The sequence below is a fragment of the Lynx rufus genome, unplaced genomic scaffold (genome assembly GCF_022079265.1).
Source record: "Lynx rufus isolate CCGP_SWC_20201006 ecotype Redwood Valley unplaced genomic scaffold, mLynRuf1.p SCAF_2, whole genome shotgun sequence".
Taxonomy (NCBI): Eukaryota; Metazoa; Chordata; class Mammalia; order Carnivora; family Felidae; genus Lynx; species Lynx rufus.
In genome coordinates, this window is record NW_025814834.1 from 64861096 (window position 1) to 64874165 (window position 13070).

The following is a 13070-nucleotide window of genomic DNA, read 5'->3' on the forward strand; positions in this document are numbered from 1 at the left end:
CCATTTCTTAGTATCTTCTTCAATTTCCTTCATAAGCTTTCTATAGTTTTCAGCATAAAGATCTTTTACATCCTTGGTTAGGTTTATTCCTAGGTATTTTATGCTTCTTGGTGCAATTGTGAATGGGATCAGTTTCTTTATTTGTCTTTCTGTTGCTTCATTATTAGTGTATAAGAATGCAACTGATTTCTGTACATTGATTTTGTATCCTGCAACTTTGCTGAATTCACGTATCAGTTCTAGTAGACTTTTGGTGGAGTCTGTCGGGTTTTCCATGTATAAAATATCATGTCATCTGCAAAGCGTGAAAGCTTGACTTCATCTTTGCCAATTTTGATGCCTTTGATTTCCTTTTGTTGTCTGATTGCTGATGCTAGCACTTCCAACACTATGTTAAACAACAGCGGTGAGAGTGGACATCCCTGTCGTGTTCCTGATCTCAGGGGAACAGCTCTCAGTTTTTCCCCATTGAGGATGATGTTAGCTGTGGGCTTTTAATAAATGGCTTCTATGATGTTTAAGTATGTTCCTTCTATCCCGACTTTTTCGAGGGTTTTTATTAAGAAGGGGTGCTGAATTTTGTCAAATGCTTTTTCTGCATCGGTTGACAGGATCATATGGTTCTTATCTTTTCTTTTATTAATGTGATGTATCACGTTGATTGATTTGCGAATGTTGAACCAGCCCTGCAGCCCAGGAGTGAATCCCACTTGATCATGGTGAATAATTCTTTTTATATGCTGTTGAATTCAATTTGCTAGTATCTTATTGAGAATTTTTACATCCATATTCATCAGGGATATTGGCCTGTAGATCTCTTTTTTTGCTGGGTCTCTGGTTTAGGAATCAAAGTAATGCTGGCTTCATAGAATGAGTCTGGAAGTTTTCCTTCCCTTTCTATTTCTTGGAATAGCTTGAGAAGGATAGGTATTATCTCTGCTTTAAATGTCTGGTAGAATTCCCCAGGGAAGCCATCTGGTCCTGGACTCTTATTGTTGGGAGATTTTTGATGACTGATTCAATTTCTTCACTGGTATGGGTCTGTTCAAGCTTTGTATTTCCTCCTGATTGAGTTTTGGAAGTGTGTGAGTGCTTAGGAATTTTTCCATTTCTTCCAGATTGTCCAGTTTGTTGGCATATAATTTTTCGTAGTATTCCCTGATAATTTGCTTGTATTTTTGAGGGATTGGTTGTAATAATTCCACTTTCATTCATGATTTTACCTATTTGAGTCATCTCCCTTTTCTTTTTGAGAAGCCTGGCTAGAGGTTTATCAATTTTGTTTATTTTTTCAAAAAACCAACTCTTGGTTTCGTTGATCTGCTCTACAGTTTTTTTAGATTCTATATTGTTTATTTCTGCTCTGATCTTTATTATATCTCTTCTTCTGCTGGGTTTGGGGTGTCTTTGCTGTTCTGCTTCTATTTCCTTTATGTGCTGTTAGATTTTGTATTTGGGACTTTTCTTGTTTCTTGAGATAGGCATGGATTGCAATGTATTCTCCTCTCAGGACTGCCTTCGCTGCATCTCAAAGCATTTGGATTGTTGTATTTTCATTTTCATTTGTTTCCATGTATTTTTTAATTTCTTCTCTAATTGCCTGGTTGACCCATTCATTCTTTAGTAGGGTGTTCTTTAACCTCCATTCCATGCTTTTGGAGGTTTTCTAGACTTTTTCCTGTGGTTGATTTCAAGTTTCATAGCATTGTGGTCTGAAAGTGTGCATGGTATGGTCTCAATTCTTGTATACTTATTAAGGGCTGTTTTGTGACCCAGTATGTGATCTATCTTGGAGAATGTTCCATGTGCACTCAAGACGAAAGTATATTCTGTCGCTTTGGGATGCAGAGTTCTAAATGTATCTGTCAAGTCCATCTGATCCAATGTATCATTCAGGGCCCTGGTTTCTTTATTGATCCTGTGTCTAGATGATCTGTCCATTGTTGTAAGTGGGGTATTAAAGTCCCCTGCAATTACCACATTCTTATCAATAAGGTTGCTTATGTTTGTGATTAATTATTTTATATATCTGGGGGCTCCTCTATTCGGCGCATAGACATTTATAATTGTTAGCTCTTCCTGGTGGATAGACCCTGTAATTATTATATAATGCCCTTATTCATCTCTTGTTACAGCCTTTAATTTAAAGTCTAGGTTGTCTGATATAAGTATGGCTACTCCAGCTTTCTTTTGACTTCCAGTAGCATGATAGATAGTTCTCCATCCCCTCACTTTCAGTCTGAAGGTGTCCTCAGATCTAAAATGAGTCTTTTGTAGACAGAAAATAGATGGGTCTTATTTTTTTATCCATTCTGATACCCTATGTCTTTTGGTTGGAGCATTTAGTCCATTTACATTCAGTGTTATTATTGAAAGATATGGGTTTACCTTGTAGTAAGGTCTCTGGTACTTTGTGGTCCTTGCAAAATTTCACTCATAGAATCCCCCCTTAGGATCTCTTGTAGGGCTGGCTTAGTGGTGATGAATTCCTTCAGTTTTTGTTTGTTTGGGAAAACCTTTATCCTTCTATTCTGAATGACAGATTTGCTGGATAAAGGATTCTCGGCTGCATATTTTTTCTGTTTGTCACATTGAAGATCTCCTGCCATTCCTTTCTGGCTTGCCAAGTTTCAGTAGATAGGTCTGCCACTACTCCTATGGGTCTCCCTTTGTAAGTTAGAGCCTGTTTATGCCTAGCTGCTTTCAGAATTTTCTCTTTATCCTTGTTTTTTGCCAGTTTCACTATGATATGTCATGCAGAATATCAATTCAGGTTACGTCTGAAGGTAGTTCTCTGTACCTCTTGGATTTCAATGCATTTTCCTTCCCCAGATCAGGGAAGTTCTCAGCTATGATTTGTTCAAGTACACCTTCAGCCCCTTTCTCTCTCTTCTTCTTCTGGAATTCTTATGATACGGATATTGTTCCATTTGATTGCATCACTTAGTTCTCTAATTCTCCCCTCATACTCCTGGATTTTTTTTATCTTTTTCATAGCTTCCTCTTTTTCTATAATTTTATCTTCTAATTCACTGATTCTCTCCTCTGCCTCTTCAATCCGTGCTATGGCCATCTCCATTTTATTTTGCACCTCATCTGTAGCATTTTTAGCTCCTCATGACCATTTCTTAATCCCTTGATCTCTGTAGCAATAGATTCTCTGCTGTCTTCTATGCTTTTTTCAATCCCAGTGATTAATTTTATGAATATTATTCTAAATTCTTGTTCCGTTATATATATTGCTTAAATCATTTTTGATCAGTTCATTAGCTGTCACTACTTCCTGGAGTTTCTTCTGAGGAGAATTCTTCCGTTCCATCATTTTGGATAGTCCCTGGAGTGGTGCAGAACTGCAGGGCACTTCCCCTGTGCTGTCCGGAGTAACCTGTTTTGGTGAGCGGGGCCGCAGTCAGACCCGATGTCTGTCCCCAGACCACTGCTGGGGCCACAGTCAGACTGGTGTGTACCTTGTCTTCCCCTCTCCCAGGGGCAGGACTCACTGTGGAGTGGTGTGGGCCCTGTCTGGGCTACTTGCAGACTGCCAGGCTTGTGTTGCTGCTTCGATGGGATCTGGCCAATTAGCTGGGGTGGATCCGCAAGGTGCACAGGGATAGGAGGGGCAGGCTTAGCTCGCTTTGCCATAGGCAGTCCCCCGCGGGAGGGGCCCTGCAGCACAAGGAGGGAGGCCCTGCAGACCCGTCGCAGGGATGGATACACAGAAACACATTGTTGGGCGTTTGTGCGGTGCAAGCAAGTTCGGTGAAGGGAACTGGTTCCCTTTGGAATTTCGTCTGGGGATGGGAGAGGGAGATGGCACTTGCCAGTGCCTTTGTTCCCCCTCCGAGCTGAGCTCTGTCTTCCGGGGCTCAACAACTCTCCCTCTCAGTGACCTCTCGCCCTCCCCGCTCTGAGAGCAGAGCTGTTGCCTTATAACATTCCAGATGTTAAGTCCCGCTGGCTGTCAGAACACACGGTGTCTGGCCCCTCAGCTTTTGCAAGGGGCTCTGCCTTGCTGGTCGGGCTGCCCCTCTGCTGCCCTGGCTCCCTCCCACCTGTCCCTGTAGTATGTACCGCCTCTCCGCCCTTCCTACCCTCTTCCGTGGGCCTCTTGTCTACACTTGGCTCTGGAGAGTCTGTTCTGCTAGTTTTCTGGCGGTTTTCTGGGTTATTTAGGCAGGTGTGGGTAAAATCTAAGTGATCAGCAGGACGCAGTGAGCCCAGTGTCCTCCTACGCCACCATCTTCCCCTCTGTCTATCAGGTTAGGTTGTTCATTTGTGGTTTTTCTTGCTTCTTCCTGAAGTAGGCTGTATTGCTATAAACTTCCCTCTTAGAACCGTTTTGGCTGCATCCCAAAGGTTTTAGACCATTTTCATTTGTTTCCATATGCTTTTTGATTTCTTCCTTGATTTCTTGGTTGACTCATTGATGGTTTAATAGCATCATGACATCATTGAGTCATTGACTCATTGATGGTTAATGTTATTTAACCTCCATTTGTTTGTGATCTTTCCAGATTGTTGCATGTGGTTTATTTCTAGTTCCATAGTGTTAAGGTCAGAAAAGATACATGGTATGACTTCAGTATTTTTTAATTTGTTGAGGCTTGTTTTTTGGCCTAATATGTGATCTGTTCTGGAGAATGTTTTATGTGCATTTGAGAAGAATGTGTATTCTGCTGATTTAGGGTGGAATGTTCTGAATATATCTGTTAAATCCACATGGTCCAGTGTGTCATTCAAAGCCACTGTGTCCTTACTGATTTTCTGTTTGGATGATCTGTCCATTGATGTAAGTGGGGTATTAGAAGTTCCCTACTGTTATTGTATTGCTATCAATTAATTCCTTTATGTTTGTTATTAACTCTTTTTATGCATTTTGGTGTTCTCATGTTGGGTGCATTCATATTTACATTGTTATATCCTCTTGTTGGATTGTCACGTTTATTATATAGCATCCTTCTTTGTCTCTTTTTACAGACTTGGTTTTAAAGTCTATTTTGTCCAATATAAGTATTGCTACTCTGGATTTTTTTGACATCCATTTGCATGATAAATGTTTCTGTATCACCTCACTTTCAATCTGTAGGTGTCTTTAGGTCTGAAATGAGTCTCTTATAGGCAGCATATAGATGAGTCTTGTTTATTTATCCATTCTGTCACCCTATTTCATTCTGTTGGAGCATTAGTCCATTTATATTCAAAGTAATTTTGATAAATGTATATTTATTGCTATTTTGTTACTCATTTTGTGGTTGTTTTTTAGTTTTTCTCTGATCCTTTTATCTTTTTCTCTGCTTCATGGTTTGCTGGTTTTCTTGAGTGATATACTTGGATTCCTTGCACTTCATTTTTTTTTTTTGGCATATCTCTAACTTTATTTTTGATTTGTGGTTCCCATTTGGTTAATATATAACATCTTCTGAATATAACAGTCTTCATTAAGCTGATGGCTGCTTAATTTTGAACTCATTCTTTAACCCTCTCCTCTCCACATTTCACATATTTGATATCATATTTTACATCTTTTTATTTTGTGTTTCTCTTTCATTTATAAATTTAAACATAGAAATTTCTTCTAAGATGGTTGTACCATATTTGTCCATGGATTTTAGTCTTAAGGTTTCCAAGGAGAATTCTTAAAGAGGGACAAAGTAAGAGTCATCAGCCAACAATTATCCCAGCAGATGGGAGAACATTAGCCTCATTCCTAAAGAGAAGATGTGGGCTGCACACCAAGTATTCACTGTAGTCCACTGCTTATCTGCTGGGATCCACCTGGGAATAGTTCCTCCGGGTTGGTTTCTTTTCCTGGGGAGAGCTGTAAGAGGGGAGGTTAGTGGTATGACTTAGTCCTCGTTGCTGCAGATAGTCGTGAGGCCACACTGATGCTCACCATGTCCGTCCTCTACTTACCATTGTAGATTTCCTTGTTGGGGCAACCACCTGTGCCAGTCTGGGTGGCTTACCTGTGGAGTGACCTACTCTCATCTCTTGAAAAACAATGAAAAATAGCCAATTTTGTCGGTTCCTTATAGATGGAATGGGTTGGAGGTAGTAAATGAAAAGAAGTAAACAATCTGAAACAAGAGGCAAAACTGTTGGAGAAGGCTCATCTGACTGCTGGGTAGAGGCTGAGCCATTGAGAGACGAGGATGGAAACAGAGAGATATGAGGCTATTGTATGAGTCTAGACAAGAGACAGTGGCAGCTGTACTTGGGTAGCGGCAGTGGAGGTGGTAAGAAGTCATTAGTCTCTCTAAATGCGGGTATATTTCAAAGATAAACCTTTTGCCAAGGTGAGTAAGATTTTGTCTGGGTTATCAAAAAATATGAATCCACTGGGGAAACGAGATTTATAATGGATTGTTTTAGCATAATGATGAGAGTAGTGGTAGATACCTAGAGGAGGGGGTGGTTATGGAGCCCTACCTAGGAAAATCTAAGGTAGGAAAAGGCAGAATATGAACTGAAGAGGTAGGTTGGGCCACACCGTGGAGGGTCTCATAGACCGAATTAAAAACTTGGACCTAAGGAGGTAGCACATTCCAATTTATGACTTAGATTCTCCAAGTAACTCTGGTGAGTGTAAGAGGGCTCATGGGTTAAGATTGAAAGCAAGGAAACCAGTTAAAATATGCATTTGTCCAGGGTAGAGATAGTAAGCTAATATTTGTCATGTACTTGCAATCCATCAAGCACTAAACACTGTATGTATATTAACTCAATCCCCAGAAGAACCTTATCAGACAGGGACTATTAACATCCACATTTTACAGATGCATAGACTCCAGCACAAAGAGGCTAAAGTAAACTTGCCCCAGTTCATAGAGCCATGTGGCTCTAAGCAGGAAGCAGGATTTGAACCCACACACTCTGGCTGGAGAATGCGTGCACTTATGCACTGTGCTACACTCGTGTCCTTAAGATAAGAGCCCAGAGAGTTAGGGAAAATAGTAGGGTGAATCTCTTGTATTTTGTCCCAAACATAATAGTTAATTAGCTGTAATTTCACATTAGCGTTAACAGCAGTATTCATAAGATCCTCACCCTCCTATCATTTCCTTTCCTCCTTACTTAGAAGCTTGCATTCTCTTTTGGCATCTGTGTCTCTTTCTTGCTTTGCAATCTGATGCTGCCTTTCTGCAGCAACACAGGGTACAAAGCAGATGTTCAGGATGTGTCTTTGGATCAGACAGTATTGTGACATCAGGTAACCCAAGTCTGCGCTTTTGTCTTCTCTCAGAATTTCCTCCTAGGGGAGTGCCTCAGACTTGGTGTTCATTGGAGTGCTTTTCTCCACAGCTTTTGTTTGGGAATAGCTCAAATTAGATAAATTAACTCATGGCCACTGGAACATCAGTACTATAGGAGATTGTTGTGAAATACACTGGTACCTGGGGAGAAAAGTGTATGTTTCCACTAATCACCTGTAATGCAAACACAGACTGTAAACAGTCATTATGTAACTATTACTTTTCTAACTGTCAAAATGTGGAGAATTTGAGTAGTACAAGGAGTTTATAGAGAAAACAGGGTCTGGAAAATGCTTGCCTTAGTTTGCCAAGTAAGTGTCGGCTCTGCTGCCTTACTTCTTTCTGATGGATTACCCCCAGGACAATCTTATTTCTTTCTCTTTTGGATTCAGGGAGGTACTGAACATCACCATCTTTTTCATGTGGTTGTTAATGATATTATTACAGTTTCATAAAGCACAATACCTACCTTACCTTAGGCCAAATGTTATTCAAAAAGAGCACATACAATTTGTAGCCCCTCTTCAAGCCTAAAGTATGACAGAGAGACACAAAAATAGCCAAGAAATAGATGGCTCCCACAAAGGTACCTTATAGCCGCAGTGGTAGGACAAGAGGGCCACAATCCGTGGTACCTCAGTGAGTGTTTTCCGTGTCCTTTGTGGTGAAGAAACAGAGCACTTGTGACTGAAGAGAAGGGATGAGGAGGTGGGCAGGGGTCTGCTCAAGGGAGAGAACACAGTCTGCATCAGAAACTAGGCGAATGGGTTCTATTGGGGAAAGCCAGGAAGGATTGGAGATAAGTTGATGGCCAGTGAGTAGGCAGGGTTCAGAAGCCCCATATTTTGAAGAAATCTAAAGCACCTTAAAACACGAAGTTCAGTAATATCAGCACATACCTGAGAAGCTATAAAGTTAACCAGCCCTGTCCAACCCTTCCTTCTGAGCTCACATTCCAGGTAAGGAACATTTTTATTTTTGAAATCCAGGTGCACAGTCAGGAGAAGGGAGAAAACAGTGACACCCATCTTTTTAATGAGCATTGCTAGTGGAAGAGAAATTAGCATCACCTTGAATTTTATGTGATGTCAGTTAAATGAAGGTATTTTATAGCACTTTACAACAAATTAGAATCAACTAAATTGAAAATAAGCCTAGCAGGTGGGATAAGTAATCAGGTAAGTGGCCAGTTTTGCTATTTTTGCTTTGAGTTGAAGACAGAATTTGAATTTCTAATGTCCCCGAGGCATAGGGTTCACAATTGGGGAGCGTGGCTTCTGGGATGATTGTTTAAGATGCTAGCATTTCAGCTCTGCCCTCTACTCTACAACTTGCTTAGCCATGTCCTGGGAGATGGGCCCCAGCACATGGGCGTGCACGCCAGAGAGAGGGCTGTGAATTAGTGGAGGACAGAACGCTGCTTCTGGCAGAACACTACAGAGCAGACTGGAAATAGATGACCCAGAACAGGGTAGTAAATCATCCACATTAACTCAGGGCCTCTAATGAAACGACTGAAATTCATATGAAGACTTTATGGCCACTCATGAAATCAGCCCAAATCAGAGGGGCTATTAGAACACTTTTATGTTTTAAGAAAACGGTGGCTGTGCTCAGCTGCTGTAATTTGCAGTCAGAATGCCCTGACATCATAAATACTGGCTTTGGTGGACGGTGTTTCACAGCACAGCTTTTCACCCCATGAGGCAGTGTTTCTTGCGTGGATTACTAGATGATTGTAGCATCTGAAATACGTTCAGGAAACCGCTGAAGAGGCCAGAAGATGCTTGGCGCTGATACCTACATTGAGGTTGGTGGCCCAGGATATACCTGATGCCTGTGCAAGTTTGCATGTGGGGGCAAAAGAAAGAGGAGAAGATGTGAAAGGAGGGGAGTTCTCATAAATGAAACTTTGCAGTTCGCTCAGAGTGGACATGTTAAGGGCAACAAACGATAAAATGATGCTTGTAATTATGGTTTATAAAGAGAAAGAGCCATATTGAGTATATAATTTTCATTTTTTCTCTTCTGCAGCCAATGAGTTAAATGAAATAACTAATCTGCAGAAAATCCATGTATCTATGTTGTTTTTAGTCCACCTTAGAGAAACATGAAATATGCAGATTTCTTTCTACTCTCCACTTGGACTTTCTACTTGAAACACTTTTCTCAAAATATATGTTATCTTTTTTTTTAATCTTAAAATTGTTACATAACTTTTCAGGTACCTAATTACTGAGCAGCAGATAGCTTTCCACGTGAAAAGTAAAAATGATAAACGGAACCTTCTTTAATTTCTTCCATAGTCATTTCTTTTTCTCTAACCAGCAGCCCTCACTTGATTTTCAACACTTTATACTTTATTTTTTTAATTTTTTTAATGTTTTTATTTATTTTTGAGACAGAGAGAGACAGAGCATGAATGGGGGAGGGGCAGAGAGAGGGGAGACACAGAATCGGAAGCAGGCTCCAGGCACTGAGCCATCAGCCCAGAGCCCGACGCGGGGCTCGAACTCACGGACCGCGAGATCGTAACCTGAGCTGAAGTCGGATGCTTAACCGACTGAGCCACCCAGGCACCCCAACACTTTATACTTTAGATTTGGATATGAAAAGAGCAGGGTTTTAAATTTCCATCATCATTACCTTTTGATAATTCTGTACCCTAAACTGGAATGAGTACGCAGGAAAGGCTGACTTCTCTGCTAGAGTATCAAATATATGATGACACCATGGAAAATGGGACGGGTCTCTGATGAATCTTGCTAATACTGAAAACATATCTTCGCTATTGATCCCCACACTGACAGCCTCTAGTGCTTGACCCTGTTCAGCCAACTTGGGTGTTGTTCCAGGTGGCACTTCACAGGTTTGACAGATCATCGTGCTCTGAAAGCATTAACACATGTGCCCGAGTCATAGAGGTTATCCACTGTATTTTGTTGCTTTGATAAAAATGGGTGCAGAGAATTGAGTGAATTTATCGGAGAAAGGTTCAAATGTACTGACCTAGGACTTTCAGAGAGGCACTTCTTTGTAATACCTCGCCTCTTTGTTTTGTGCTGCCCTCTGCTGGCTACTAAATTTTGTAGTAATGAGCCTTGAGAAAAACCAAGTGGTGGAAAAAAAAAAGAGTGGAAGCTGCTGTCACCTCTGCTTTCCATTGGAAAGTAATTTCCCATTTTATTTTGTGAAATGTGGGCTCAATGTGTAGTGATTAATTCAGATGCACTGAAGATATAAATTGGAGAAAATGCATGAGACTAATTTGGTTATTTATATGGACTTTGTAAATGTGAAAGAAAGAATTCTGTAGCTTATTGCATGATTAGTCAGATTTTCTGAATCATCAATGTGAAAATCCAGTGTTATTGTAAATAATTTGGACATGTTTCTCCATGTTTGTATTTTTCAGTGGCTGCTAATTTACAGAAGATTGTAGATGATCCCAAAGCTTTAAAAACACTGACATTTAAGTTGGTAAGTTGAAAGTTCTGGTAAGAAGGTAAATATTTTGCCATGCTCTGCCAGCAAGGAACAGTAACAGTTTAATAACCTGCTCTGCGATGTTGTTGCTATTGTTGCTTTCTTTCGGGATCCATTTTTGCATCTGTCATTTGCCTGTTTAACATCTGGGAACATTTTCTGACCATGTCCGGGAGTTTACTCTTCCATGAGTGTAGCTTGCTTCCCAGTACATCTTTAAGAGGGGTCACTGGAGAAATCTTGAAGCCTGTACCGTTCTGCTTCCAGTTTGTATGGCACCTTGACCATACAGACAAAATTAAACTTCATTCCAACCAACACTGTTAATAAAGGTTTCCCAGAGTGAAAGCCAAGTGGTTCTAACTTTTAAAAATTGAGGCTGATTGTTGTAGAAATGGTTTAGGTAATTGGAAGCGATTGTAGAACTACTCGCTGAAGGCTTGTGAACAAAGACCTAACATTTTAACTCCCCATTTCAAATCACAGCAATAGATTCTCGTAGAGAAGAGGTGTTCCAGCAGTTTTTCTGCTCTAGCAGACTTGAAATGTGAGAACTGGCGTGGCCATAAAGATATAGATCCTGAGCATTCTGGCGTCATTCTAAAACCAAGAGACACGGTGACCATGGCCGGAAATAGAAGTCCAAACAGTCAAAAGTGACTATTTTCCTGAAAGTTTGAGCAAACAGTACATTAAGTGACTCATTTTAAAATTATGAATCTTATCGAGAGCCAGTCAGAATGCCACAAGCAATTTAAGATATAAATGACTAACACTTTGCTGTGCACAATATGTATTGATGATCTGTCTTTTTTATTTCTTGTGAAAATTTAATGGAAAGTGTACACGGCCAAAGACATGAAAATGATCAGTTACAGTAAATGTTAGCCCTGTGCTAATGAATTTTCTGGGTCTTGCCTCTCGCCTGATTTCATATGGCTAGGCTGTGGGATGAAAGCAAAACACAAAGATTCTCACAGAAAGAATTTATCTGAAGAAATTTGTTTCGATAACAAAAAGAACGGTTTACTCAGACACAGAATGATAAAATTAACAAATTGAAAAACCCATCTTCTGGTTTACAACATTTCTGTCACCTCTATTATGATTCTAAGCTGCCTACATCTTTGTGAACATATTTCACTCATATGAGAATGTACTGATGGAGAAAATGGTACCCTGTGTCAGGATTTCAAGCCAATATTAATGTTTCTTTATTCATTTTTTATACCATAACAAAGAAGTTATAACACACCACCTCCAGAAGATCGGTCTCATTTTGAATATGCAAACAGAGATAAGAGATTAGAGCTTTTGTGCTGGCTTAGCCCCACACTCGCTAAACTTGCTTACCTATGAAACAGGAATAGCAACCCCCCACCCTTTGCCTATTACTGAAGGTCTTATAAAAACAGCTACTATAGGGGCGCCTGGGTGGCTCAGTCAGTTGAGCGTCCTACTTTAGGGCAGGTCATGATCTTGCGGGTTCGTGAGTTCAGGCCCCATATGGGGCTTGCTGCTGTCAGCCTGTCAGGGCAGAGCCCACTTTGGATCCTCCACGCGCACGCGTGCGCGCGCACACACACACACACCCGCCCCTGTCCCTGCCCCTCCCCCGCTTGCACTCTCCCAAAAATAAATATTAAAAAAAACACGCAAAAACACCTACTATACCTTCTCTAAAAAGTAAGAATAATGTAAAACTCCCCTCATCTCCTACTTGAATCAATTTATTGCTTCTCCAGATTCTCTCACATGATTCTGTCCTCTTCATCCCCGTTTCCAGCACCCTTGTGGGATCCTCTTATCTCCCTAAACAGATCTTCCTGCCTACGGTTTGCCAGCCTCTGGCTCCATTCACCACACTGTGGCTGTGGCCAGAGTGCTTCTACAGTGCACAGCGCTCCAAATACTTGAGTGGTTCTCCACTGCCCTCTACTACAACTCAGACCCCTGACCAGACCTCCCTTTAAGGTTCCTGCCCTACCTTTCTGGGTCTGCCCTCACTCTCCCCACCTCTCTCCCCCTCATTCCCTATCTGCTCTTGGCTTCATCTGCTGGCCTCTTTGCATGTGCTTCCTCCTCTTACTTAGACATTCCTCCAACTTCTCCAGGCTGCTTCGTCGTCTCCCCACACCTCAGCATGTTCTAACTTTCTCCTGGCCTTTCGCTTTCTCCAGGAAGCCTTCTCTGACGTCCAGTCCTGGCTTATATGATCCTCTGTTCTCCCCCATGAGTTCATACCTCTTAAGAAGTCTAGAGGTTCCAGTGGCCAGAGGCTTCGGCCTTGGACCCACAATGCCTAGCACAGTGGCTGGCACACAGCAGAAT

At 41.1% G+C, this 13070-nt stretch overlaps 1 protein-coding gene across 2 annotated transcripts in view; it reads left to right on the forward strand.

Moving 5' to 3' along the window:
- STK39 (serine/threonine kinase 39) overlaps nt 1-13070 on the forward strand; it is a 313878-nt gene that overhangs the window by 287519 nt on the left and 13289 nt on the right. For both annotated transcript variants that reach the window (XM_047082584.1, XM_047082585.1), the window contains exon 17: nt 10669-10733. In XM_047082584.1, the coding sequence (XP_046938540.1) occupies nt 10669-10733 (65 nt within the window). The remainder of the gene's footprint in view (nt 1-10668; nt 10734-13070) is intronic.